Here is a 12,684-nt window from a genome sequence, read left to right on the forward strand (position 1 = left end):
TGATGGCAAAGGTGGTGATGGTGACTATGATGAGAAAGATGATGACAGTGACTATGATGACAAAGATGATGATGACTCTGTCATGACAAAAATAATGATGATGATTACTATATGATGACAAAGATGATGATGATGGTGACACTGTGATGACAAAAAAAAGATGATGGTGATGAATCTTATGATGACAGAGATGATGATGACTTTACGATGATAATGATGACGACGATAACGATGACTTCTTTGCAGCATCCAAAATCCCCATCCTGATCTTCAGTGGGGACCATGAAGGGACCATCAGTAAGTGGGAACGTATGCAGTCCAACCACTTCATGTACAGGTCAGTCATTGTCCCTGTGTCAACCGAACGCATCTGTGTACATAGTGACATCTCTTTTGGATGTGTTCTCAGGAACATCTCCCATTGTTATGCCCTCCGTAAACTCTCAGATGCATTTCACATGGTCTGTTATCAGTAGTACATATAACATTGTGGAGTGATGGCCTAGAGGTAACGCGTCCGCCTAGGAAGCGAGAGAATCTGTGCGCGCTGGTTCGAATCACGGCACAGCCCCCGAAATTTTCTCCCCCTCCACTAGACCTTGAGTGGTGGTCTGGACGCTAGTCATTTGGATGAGACGATAAACCGAGGTCCCGTGTGCAGCATGTACTTAGCGCACATAAAAGAACCCACGGCAACAAAATGGTTGTTCCTGGCAAAATTCTGTAGAAAAATCCACTTCAGTAGGAAAAACAAATAATAAAAACTGCACACAGGAAAAAATACAAAAAAATGGGTGGCGCTGTAGTATGGCAACGCGCTCTCCCTGGGTAGAGCAGCCCGAATTTCACACAGAGAAATCTGTTGTGATAAAAAGAAATACAAATACAAATACAAAACATTGTCACCTTCTTGTTTGTATGAAATTGAAATTATGTGAGCTGATCTTTCTCTTCCAAGTTTTGATATGAAAAGAGAGAATGCACATGTGAATGCATTCCATTTGTCTGTATCTGTGTCATTTAAAAAAAAAAATTATGTACAAAAAAAGATCTATATATAGTTGTAGCAGGTGTGTCCAGTTTGCAACACAAGTTTGTGAGGCTTCCAAGGTTTGAAGCATTATGTCATTTAATGTGGTGTGTGTGTGTGTGTGTGTGTGTGTGTGTGTGTAAATGTAGTATGTGTGTGTGTGAGTGTATGTGAATGTAGTATGTGTGGCTGTGTGTGTGTGTGTGTGTGTGTGTGTGTGTGTGTGTGTGTAAATGTAGTGTGTGTGTGTGTGTGTGAGTGTATGTAAATGTAGTACGTGTGTGTGTGTGTGTGTGCGTGTGTGTGCATGCGTGTGTGCATGTGTGTGTGTGTGTGTGTGCTCATGTGCAAGGTGCATGGATATGCATGCAGGGATGTGTCTTTGCACTTGCATACTGGCATGTGTGATGGTTCAGAGCAACATGTTTTATTCATGTCATTTTCATTCAGATCATTATGAATAATTTATGGTCGTTGTGTGGTTTCCATTACTTTGATAATACTAGCTTTATATTCCCCCCCCTCCCAAACCCCCCACCCCGCAAAAAAAAAAAAAGTGGAAAATTTGTTTGATGTGATCATCATCATCTGATGTCTCCTGAGTTGTTTGATGAAATCATTGTTTGATGTTTCCTGAGCTGGTTGATAAAAAAAACATTGTCTGATGTTTTCTAAGTTGTTTGATAAAATCATTATCTGATGTTTCCTGAGTTGGTTGTTGTAATCATTGTTTGATGTTTCCTGAGTTGGTTGATAAAATCATTGTCTGATGTTTCCTAAGTTGTTTGACGTAATCATTGTTTGAGATGTAATCATTGTTTCATGTTTCATGAGTTGGTTGATAAAATAATTTTCTGATGTTTCCTAAGTTGTTTGATGTAATCATTGTTTGATGTTTCATGAGTTGGTTGATAAAATCATTGATGTTTCCTAAGTTGTTTGACATAATCATTGATGTTTCATTAGTTGTTTGATAAAAATCATTGTTTGATGTTTCCTAAGTTGTTTGACGTCCCCGTCATCTGATGTTTCCTAAGTTGCTTGACGTGATCATTGTTTGATGTCATCATCATCTGATGTTTCCTAAGTTGTTTGACGTGATCATTGTTTGACGTCACCATCATCTGATGTTTCCTAAGTTGTTTGACGTGATCATTGTTTGATGTCACCATCATCTGATGTTTCCTAAGTTGTTTGACGCGATCATTGTTTGACGTCACCATCATCTGATGTTTCCTAAGTTGTTTGACGTGATCATTGTTTGATGTCATCATCATCTGATGTTTCCTAAGTTGTTTGACGTGATCATTGTTTGATGTCATCATCATCTGATGTTTCCTAAGTTGTTTGATGTGATCATTGTTTGACGTCACCATCATCTGATGTTTCCTAAGTTGTTTGACGTGATCATTGTTTGACGTCCCCGTCATCTGATGTTTCCTAAGTTGTTTGACGTGATCATTGTTTGACGTCATCATCATCTGATGTTTCCTAAGTTGTTTGACGCGATCATTGTTTGACGTCACCATCATCTGATGTTTCCTAAGTTGTTTGACGTGATCATTGTTTGACGTCACCATCATCTGATGTTTCCTAAGTTGTTTGACGTGATCATTGTTTGACGTCACCATCATCTGATGTTTCCTAAATTGTTTGACGCGATCATTGTTTGACGTCACCATCATCTGATGTTTCCTAAGTTGTTTGACGTGATCATTGTTTGACGTCACCATCATCTAATGTTTCCTAAGTTGTTTGACGTGATCATTGTTTGATGTCATCATCATCTAATGTTTCCTAAGTTGTTTGACATGATCATTGTTTGACGTCACCATCATCTGATGTTTCCTAAGTTGTTTGACGCGATCATTGTTTGACGTCACCATCATCTGATGTTTCCTAAGTTGTTTGACGCGATCATTGTTTGACGTCACCATCATCTGATGTTTCCTAAGTTGTTTGACGTGATCATTGTTTGACGTCATCATCATCTGATGTTTCCTAAGTTGTTTGACGTGATCATTGTTTGACGTCACCATCATCTGATGTTTCCTAAGTTGTTTGACGTGATCATTGTTTGACGTCATCATCATCTGATGTTTCCTAAGTTGTTTGACGCGATCATTGTTTGATGTCACCATCATCTGATGTTTCCTAAGTTGTTTGACGCGATCATTGTTTGACGTCACCATCATCTGATGTTTCCTAAGTTGTTTGACGCGATCATTGTTTGATGTCACCATCATCTGATGTTTCCTAAGTTGTTTGACGCGATCATTGTTTGACGTCACCATCATCTGATGTTTCCCGCCAACAGCAAGGAACCGCAGGAGATGTCTGCTCAAATGAAGAAGAAAGGCGAAAACTCAGCCAAAGTTGGAAGCCTGTATTTTTTCCTCAATTAATATCCCATGTATATATCTCTTTTTTTTGGACTTACCTTATGTTATTTTAATTTTTTTCTTCCCTGTACCCTGCCTTTTTTCTTTTCCTTCTTCTTCTCAAAAAAAAAAAAAAAAAAAGAAAAAAAAAGAAAAAGAAAAAAAAAGAATCTGTTGAAAACAGAAAAAAAGAAATGTCACCTCTTTCATCGGCTTGTTTCACAGTGTATTTACAACAACAACAAAATCAGCTAATTGATTCAAATTGTTATGGATTGCCAGTTTCTTAATATGAAACCAACCATTTTGTTGTTTATCAGAGGATGTAACCAGATTGTATCTGGGCTCATGAATCAACCAGCTTTTCAGTAATGTTCATTGACACATTTGGAAAAGTATGAGACTGGTTTCCTGTTTAGTACTACGTATTGAATACCTATGTCAGTTCAGGCTCAGTTGCAGGAAGTGTTATTTTTCTGTCAGTGTACGAACAGTGTTCACTTCAAATACCTTGGCTATATGCTTTCTAAAGCTTGACAGGTGTTGACACGTAACACTCACAAGAATTCCAGAAAAAACGTTTTCTTTTTTCAGGGAACTGACTTGTGTTTTGCTGCTTGATATATCTTGGCTCTGCTTACGTCTGAAGTGAGAAACGTGAACGTCACAGGCATATTAGAAATAAAAAAATAAAAGGAAAAAGAAAGAAAAAAAGAGGATGACATTCTCTTGCAAAATGGAAAAAATGTTTGACCAACGAAACAAAAAAATCCATCAATCATTCCACCATCATTTGCTTAACCTTTGCCCTGGAAAACAACAGACAATCAAGAAAAAAGAAAAAAAGAAAAAGAATAGAAAACCGAGGGTGACATTCTCTTGCAAAAATGGAATAGGATCTGACCAAAAAAAAAAAAAACAAAAAAAAAAGAAAGAAAAAAAGCACCAATCATTCCAGCCCAATTAAACCTCTGCCCTGAAAAAAAGAAAGGAAAAAAAAAGAGAAGAAAAAAAAAAGAGTGACATTCTGTTGAAAAAATGGAAACCAGATTTGACAAAGAAAATGCACCAATCATTCCAGCCCATTTCATTTTACCTCTGCCCTGAAAAAAAGAAAGGCCTCCCCAAAAAAAAAGAAAAAAAAAAAGAGGGTGACATTCTCTTGCAAAAACAGAAACAAGGTTTGACAAAGAAACAAAACAAAAAAACACCAGTCATTCCAGCCCAATTCGTTTAACCTCTGCCCTGAAAAAGAAAGAAAAAGAGGGTGGCATTCTCTTGCCAAAATGGAAACAGTGTTTGACCAATGGCCAACAACGACAACAATAAATCCACCATCAATCATTTCAGCTCACTTCGTTTAACATTTGCCTTGAAAAAGAAAGACAGAAAGAAAGAAGAAGAAAAACAAAAGAGGGTGACAATCTCTTGCAATAAAAGGACACAGGGTTTGACCAACAACAGCAACAACAACAACAAAAAATAAAAATCCACCATGAATCATTTCAGCCCAGTCCATCATTTCTTCTTCTTCTTCTTCTCCTGTGTTCGTGGGCTGCAACTCCCACGTTCACGCGTATAATACGCGAGTGGGCTTTTACGTGTATGACCGTTTTTACCCCGCCATGTAGGCAGCCATACTCCGTTTTCGGGGGTGTGCATGCTGGGTGTGTTCATGTTTCCATAACCCACCGAATGCTGACATGGATTACAGGATCTTTAACGTGCGTATTTGATCTTCTGCTTGTGTGTACACACGAAGGGGGTTCAGGCACTGGCAGGTCTGCACATATGTTGATCTGGGAGATCGTAAAAATCTCCACCCTTTACCCACCAGGCGCCGTCACCGTGATTCGAACCTGGGACCCTCAGATTGAAAGTCCAACGCTTTAACCATTCGGCTGTTGCGCCCGTCAGTCCATCATTTCTGACCTCTGCCTTAACCTCCCCCTCCTCTGTTGCCCTGTCTCGCTGTAGCAAAGAGCACTTCATTTTGAGCGACCTGCGCAAGAAGAAGCGAGCGGGGACTCGGATTCGCGAGCAGCTGGAGGGCAGCGAGAGCCCCCAGAGAGACGGCAGTGGTGGTGGTGGTGGTGGTGGCGGCGGCGGCGGCGTCAGAGAGGGGGACGGTGGGAATAACTTGGGTCAGAGGCCAAAGAGCGTGCGGGCCACGCAGAGTCACTACGCCTTTAACAAGCAAGCCATTCCGCCTGTGAGTGGCCCTAACCTTGCTAATGATCCCTACCATTGCTCGTTTTAGGGGGGGGTATCCTCTTTTGATATTTGTATGGCTGTCTTTTTTTCTCTCTTTTTTTTTTCTTTTTTTCTGATGATCGTATTGCTTTGGTGGTCTAACCCTTCTAATCAACCTTCTTCCATTAATTAATATAATGATTCATGGGGGGTGGGGTGGATATGGGGGAGTCAGGGTGGGAGAAGGAGTCCTTGTTTTAATATACTGGTTTTGGTGGTCTTCCATTAATTGACTGACAGGGGGGAGGAGTCTTATTGTTTTAATATACTGTATATTGCGGTCTTCTATTAATTGATTGACAGGGGGTTGGAGTCTTATTGTTTTAATATACTGGGTATGGTGGATGTTGTTAAAAAAAAAAAGAATTGTATTATTGTGCTAAGAAGAAAAAAGTTATATGATTGAAAGGAAAGAATCAAACTTGAGGAATGTGTTGAATGGAGACAAATTTATTATGTCAGTGTATGTGTGTGTGTGTGTGTGTGTGTGTGTGAAATATATCATAAAACTTATTTTAAACAAATGTGTAGTTCATGAGTGCAAAACCATGAGAAAAAAAGAAGAAAAAAAAAGAAAGAAACCAGCAGAGAAAAAAAAAGAAGATGTAATTGTCCTGTCTGATAATTCTGTAGGAAAATCAGTTTTAGTTGTAAGTCAAGCGAGCAACAGCAAAACTCACACATGTACAGAGTGAACTTTGCTTACGCATATTTATTTTCTGTCAGCTTCTTGCAGTTTTTTGTAGCTTATCCTTTTCCTGAAAAAAAAAGAAGAAAGGAGTGACAAATGTTTTTCTTATGTATCAAACTGAAGCTTTAGATTTTTTTCTTTATTCTTCATATTTGCATTGTGAACAGTACACAATACATTACAAGAATTGTCTCTTCATTGCTGTTGGAAAGGTAAATTTCATTTGTTCTTGGCAAATTAGAAAAGGAATGGTTACACAGCTGTAATAACAAGAAACACATGTATGTTTATGTAGCCACGCGGTATGCAATCTGTGTGTGAAAAGGAAACAAACATTCACTTGTTTAGGAAAGGTGCCACGATGGTTCTGGACAAAAAGTAAATGAGCCAGTAAACAGAGGATTAAAACATGGTTTATGCATGTCTTGTGTTTCACTGCAACAAGGCTTTTGTTCAGATAAAAAAGCAATGTCAGTCGGTTCTACCTAAGTAGGCAACCTGTTGTGCTAATGACTGTGTTCGTAAAGTGCTTGGAGTTAGGTCTCTGACCAAAGATAGGTGCTATATAAAGATCCGTATCATCATCATCATCATCATCATCATCAGTGATAACTGATAGTATGCAACAACGCTTTTGTACAAGTAAAAAAAAACAACAATAATGACATGATAACTAATGATGTTTGCAGCAATGCTTTTGTTCAAAATAAAAAGACAGTGATATGATAACTGATGTGTAATCTGTTTTAACGTTTACATGTGTAGGTGCAATCAAATGTGAATTAAAAGAAAAGTCCATTCATAGAATGATTTTTTTAAAATTTTTTAATTTTATTTTATTTTTAAAGAAATGTATTCTGTGGAGCAGTACAAATGCTGGCCAGGAAGAACTAAGAGATAAGAAAGGAGGGGTGAAATAAGAAATGAGAAGGAGAAAGAAAGAAATACATGTGGGAACGGAGAGGGTGAGGGTGATGGTGAGGGTGAGAACAAGTCCAATAATTTTTTTAGAAGGAAGAAAAAAAGCTCTTTATTTCTAGGCCATGGTTGAAGTGTCAGTGGTCACGGTTTGGTTCGTAACACTTGCAAGGTATGATGTGATGGTCTGTGTAGGAGTGCTTGTGAATGTAATATATGGGTGAAGGGGAACAATAGGGAATGTTGGTGTATGTTGTTGTCGTTGTGTGTGTGTGCATGCATGTGTATGAAATACTTATGAGGTTGCAAATGTTTATAGAAATGTCTGACATTTTGGTGCAGTTGAAGACTGTATTCCAGAGTGACTAAGCTTTTGAGAATAATATTTTTGTACTTTGTCAAAAAGAATTACCGGTATTAAAAAATGATAAGAAGCTGTGTCATACTTAAAAATGATTGATATGAATCTTATTTTACTTTTCGCAAAAAAAGTACATTGGCAGATTAAAAAAAAAGAAAATGGCAACAAATCAAAAATTTCACAAAGGATATGTTCTACACCAGCAAACTGAAACGGTATAATTGGAAAAAAAGAAGAAAAAAAAAGAAAAAAAGAAAGAAAGAAAAAGAAAATTAAAAAATGAATTTTCATGTTCAAATAATATTTGTTTAAATAAAAGAAACACAATGTATATATATACTAAAAAGGTATAATGCTGAAATTAATCTTCTTGTTCAAATGAATATTTTATAAAGGACATGCAAAATGAACATAATCTCAAAAGGATATGCAAAATAAACATTATCTAAAAGAATATCATTCCAAAATTAATCTCTTAACAATCTAAAAGAATATTATTCCAAAATTAATCTTCACACTTCTTGTTCAAATTAATATTTTGTAAAGGATATGCAAAAATAAACATAAACTGAAAGAATATGATTATAAAATTAATCTTCGTGTTCACCTATTCAGGAAACAACAAACTAGTTACAGAATTTATTTGACAAAGAAAACAGTGACTTTGTTACTTAACTTCTGTGTGGATTAATTTCCTGATAAATGATTTACGTGTGTACATATCAGTCTGCTGAACATATTATTCATTTTTGATAGGTTATTGATCATATATTGTTTGTTTGTTGTGTGTTTTTTTTAGATTGTTTTGTTTATTCTATCCCTAGAGAACCAGATGGCCGTACTGCCCCCAAAGCACTGCTTGATATATAATCCTTAGTTCATGAGTAAACAAATGATTTTTTCGTTTGTTGTTGTTTGATTGGGTGGTAGTTTTGTTTGTTTGTTTCTTGTCGATTACCATTTTACGACACGGGGTTTGGGGGCAACACAGTGTCCTAGCCATGAAAAGTCAGCTCTTCTAGAGGCCCAGGTGAAAATTAAAAGAGAGCCACTGTTCCCTTGGCCTAATCATAGATTAAAATGATACGTGAATAACTTTGAATTTTAAATGAAGCATTTGTAACTATAGATTTGAATGAAGTGTGTATGCTTTTTGATTGAAAGCACTCTTTTCTCCACATCAGTTATCCATTCACAACCACCCGCACACCACCATTCTGAAGATTGTCTTCATTGAAAGCCTGGACTACATTCTGGCCGCTTCCGAGGACAGTAACGTCTGTACGTATGGGTGCTCTTGTGTGATATGGTCTGTGTGCGTGTTTACTTGTCAGTGACCTGACTTTTGATTAGGTGTTCTTATGTGATTGGTGTATGTGTGTGTGTGTGTGTGTGTGTGTGATCTGTGCAAATGTGTGATCTATGCATATGTGTTTTCATGTCATGCAGACTTCTATGTGTGCAAACACATGCATAGGTACAGAGAGTGTGCAGTTTATCTCAGAAAATACCACATTCACCTATCCACACAGAAATATAATGGCAAATCAAATTTTGGCCAGTTATATGAAAATATTCACACACACACACACACACACACACACACATGAACGGAGCATATAAAATACATTCTTCATAGAAACTGCATCTTTTTAACACTGTAATTGTGAACACAAACAAACAAACAAAAAACCGCAAAAAACCCAAACAACAAAAGCAAACAAAATGTAATAAAAATAAAAACAAAGAACCACCAACAACAGAAAAACAACAAAAAGATGAATTATTTGAATACTTTCTTTAGCTTTCTAAATGGTTTCATATTTCTTGTGAAATCCTGATGTCCACTTTTTTTTTCCTGATGACTTTTGTGGAAGTATGATAGGAGAGATTTGTGTATGTGTGTGACTGAGTGTGGAAACAGAGAGAGAGAGAGAGAGAGAAAGTGCGTTTGTGTGCGCGTGCTTGTGTATTTGTGTGTGTGCATGTGTGCGTGTGTGTGTGTGTGTGTGTGTGTGTGTAGTGCATTTAATATTCTACAAGAAAAAACATCATTACAACAATCGTAACCAACCAGCCACCCAAACAACAAGAAGAGAAAGAGGTCACCTGCTGTATGTTTATCTATTTGTATTTATTTGTTTGCTTGTTTGTTTATTTATTTATTTGTTTTTCAGAGTATTTGTCTATGTATTACAGGAGGAAGGTGGGAGAATGGTTAAGACACTCAGCTGCCAATACAGACAGTCCGTGAGGGTGTGTGTTCAAATCCCGCTCTCGCCCTTTTCTCCCAAGTTTGACTGGAAAATCAAACTGAGCATCTGGTCTTTTGGCTGAGATGATAAACCAAGGCCCCGTGTGCAGCAGGCACTTGGCGCACTGAAAAAGAGAACCCATGGCAACGAGAGTGTTGTCCTCTGGCAAAATTATGTAAAAAGAAATCCACTTGCATTGGTACACAGATATGTGAGCATGCACTGAAGGCCTGACGACGGGCACAGTAGTCGAGTGGTTAAAGCGTTGGACTTTCAGTCTGAGGGTCCTGGGTTCGAATCACGGTGACGGCGCCTGGTGGGTAAAGGGTGGAGATTTTTACGATTTCCCAGGTCAACATATGTGCAGACCTGCTTAGTGCCTGAACCCCCTTCGTGTGTAAACGCATGCAGAAGATCTAATACGCATATTAAAGATCCTGTAATCCATGTAAGCGTTCGGTGGGTTATGGAAACAAGAACATACCCAGCATGCACACCCCCGAAAGCGGAGTATGGCTGCCTACATGGCAGGGTAAAAACGGTCATGCACGTAAAAGCCCACTCGTGTACATGCAAGTGAACGTGGGAGTTGCAGCCCACGAATGCAGAAGAAGAAGAAGAAGAAGGCCTGACAAAGCGTGTTGCGTTATGCTGCTGTCAGGCATCTGCCTAGCAGATGTGGTGTAGGGTGTATAGATCTGTCCGAACGCAGTGCTGCCTCCTTGAGAAGCTGAAACTGAAATTGAAATTATGTATTATGTGTCTGTTTTATTCATTTATCTGTTTTACAGACGTGTGGGGGTTTGACGACAACGCAGTCCAAGTTCTGCAAAGCATGCGGCCGGCTGACGTGGACATGTTGATTGAGAGATACGCCATTTTGTTGGACCCGAAGTCACAGCTGTTGCCCCATAACTCCCATGGGAAGGTGTGTGTGTGTGTGTGTGTGTGTGTGTGTGTGTGTGTGTGTGAGTGTGTGAGTGCGTGCGTGTATGTGTGTGTGTGTGTGTGTGTGTGAGTGTGTGAGTGCGTGCGTGTATGTGTGCGGGTGGGTGCGTGCGTGCGTGTGTGCGAGAGAAAGTGTACATGGATATGTTTTGGATGGAAAAGAAACATGAGAAATGACTCATTTTGTGAATTTTTGTTGTTTGTATATGATATATTGTATTTTGTTAGGCCCAACACTCGGCTTATATCACATATTACATTTGGGCCAACAGCAAAGTGAGAGCTGTATTATCAATGGTTTCTCCAGTCAATGGGAAACCATTTACAGCTTAGTCTTTTGTGAAGGACTATGACTCTTGAACTAGGAGGCAAAATTGCACTGGTTCTTAGTGCTGCAGCCTTGTGGGCTAGTTGGCCTTTGGGAACCATCCCAGTGCCGACTGCCCTAAAACCCTCTTGGCCGAGAGAGTGGGGATGTACTTGAGCAAGACACTCTCCACTATAATCAAATTCTAGCCCAAATAGTCGGAACAGCAGTTGCCTCCTCTGCTGTTCTGATGGTCATAGTCAGACACGACTGACTATCATATATTGTATTTTGTTTTATGAGTATACTTTTTCACTCGGTACTTTTCTTTAGTAAAGCTGTATGTAACATTTCATATATTCATATTTGTATATAGATACATATATCAAATATATACAGATAGATGTATATATATATATACTGGTATATGATCTTTCATTTTATTAATGAACATCTAAACTCTCTGTTTAATCTAACAATCACCATAAAAAGTAAAGTGATTTGAAGCTGGAACTTAGAAACATCACGTCTTTTTCTTCTTCTTTTTTTTTTATCAAAGTATTTTCTTGCCACTCTTTCATTACGCAGCTTCATTGACTTCCTTTTTCAGGAGAGTGACTCGGTGACCAACCGTGTGGCGGGGTTTGTGTGCAAGTGCGTGCTGTCGGAACATCTGAGCTGTGTGACCAGCCTGGTGATTGTCGGGAGGGAACACAACCAGGACACCACATATGTTGTGAGTGAGGCGTTCACAGTGCAGCCATGAACACGTTATATATCACCACATGTGTTGTGAGTGAGGCGTTCACAGTGCAGCCATGAACACGTTATATATCACCACATATGTTGTGAGTAAGGCGTTCACAGTGCAGCCATGAAAACGTTATATATCACCACATATGTTGTGAGTAAGGCTTTTACAGTGCAGCCATGAAAACGTTATATATCACCACATATGTTGTGAGTAAGGCGTTCACAGTGCAGCCATGAAAACGTTATTTCTCACCAAATATGTTGTGAGTGACGCGTTCACAGTGCAGACATGAACACGTTATATATCACCACATATGTTGTGAGTAAGGCGTTCACAGTGCAGCCATGAACACGTTACATATCACCACATATGTTGCGAGTGAGGCGTTCACAGTGCAGCTATGAAAACGTTACATATCACCACATATGTTGTGAGTGAGGCGTTCACAGTGCAGCTATGAAAACGTTATATATCACCACATGTTGTGAGTAAGGCTTTTACAGTGCAGCCATGAAAACGTTATATATGACCACATATGTTGTGAGTGAGGCGTTCACAGTGCAGCCATGAAAACGTTATTTCTCACCAAATATGTTGTGAGTGACGCGTTCACAGTGCAGACATGAACACGTTATATATCACCACATATGTTGTGAGTAAGGCGTTCACAGTGCAGCCATGAACACGTTACATATCACCACATATGTTGCGAGTGAGGCGTTCACAGTGCAGCTATGAAAACGTTACATATCACCACATATGTTGTGAGTGAGGCGTTCACAGTGC

At 38.7% G+C, this 12,684-nt stretch overlaps 1 protein-coding gene across 2 annotated transcripts in view; it reads left to right on the forward strand.

Annotated features, from left to right (window-relative positions):
* LOC143282138 (uncharacterized) overlaps positions 1–12,684 on the forward strand; it is a 39,443-nt gene that overhangs the window by 12,109 nt on the left and 14,650 nt on the right. Inside the window, exons 11-15 of one of the 2 annotated variants that reach the window (XM_076587670.1) lie at positions 247–337; positions 3,348–3,405; positions 8,819–8,915; positions 10,681–10,817; positions 11,755–11,880. In XM_076587670.1, coding sequence (XP_076443785.1) covers positions 247–337; positions 3,348–3,405; positions 8,819–8,915; positions 10,681–10,817; positions 11,755–11,880 — 509 coding nt within the window. Of the gene's footprint in view, positions 1–246; positions 338–3,347; positions 3,406–5,388; positions 5,624–8,818; positions 8,916–10,680; positions 10,818–11,754; positions 11,881–12,684 lie in introns of both variants that reach the window. The other variant, XM_076587669.1, reaches the window with a different exon arrangement.

The sequence above is a fragment of the Babylonia areolata genome, chromosome 5 (assembly GCF_041734735.1).
Source record: "Babylonia areolata isolate BAREFJ2019XMU chromosome 5, ASM4173473v1, whole genome shotgun sequence".
NCBI classification, from domain to species: Eukaryota; Metazoa; Mollusca; class Gastropoda; order Neogastropoda; family Buccinidae; genus Babylonia; species Babylonia areolata.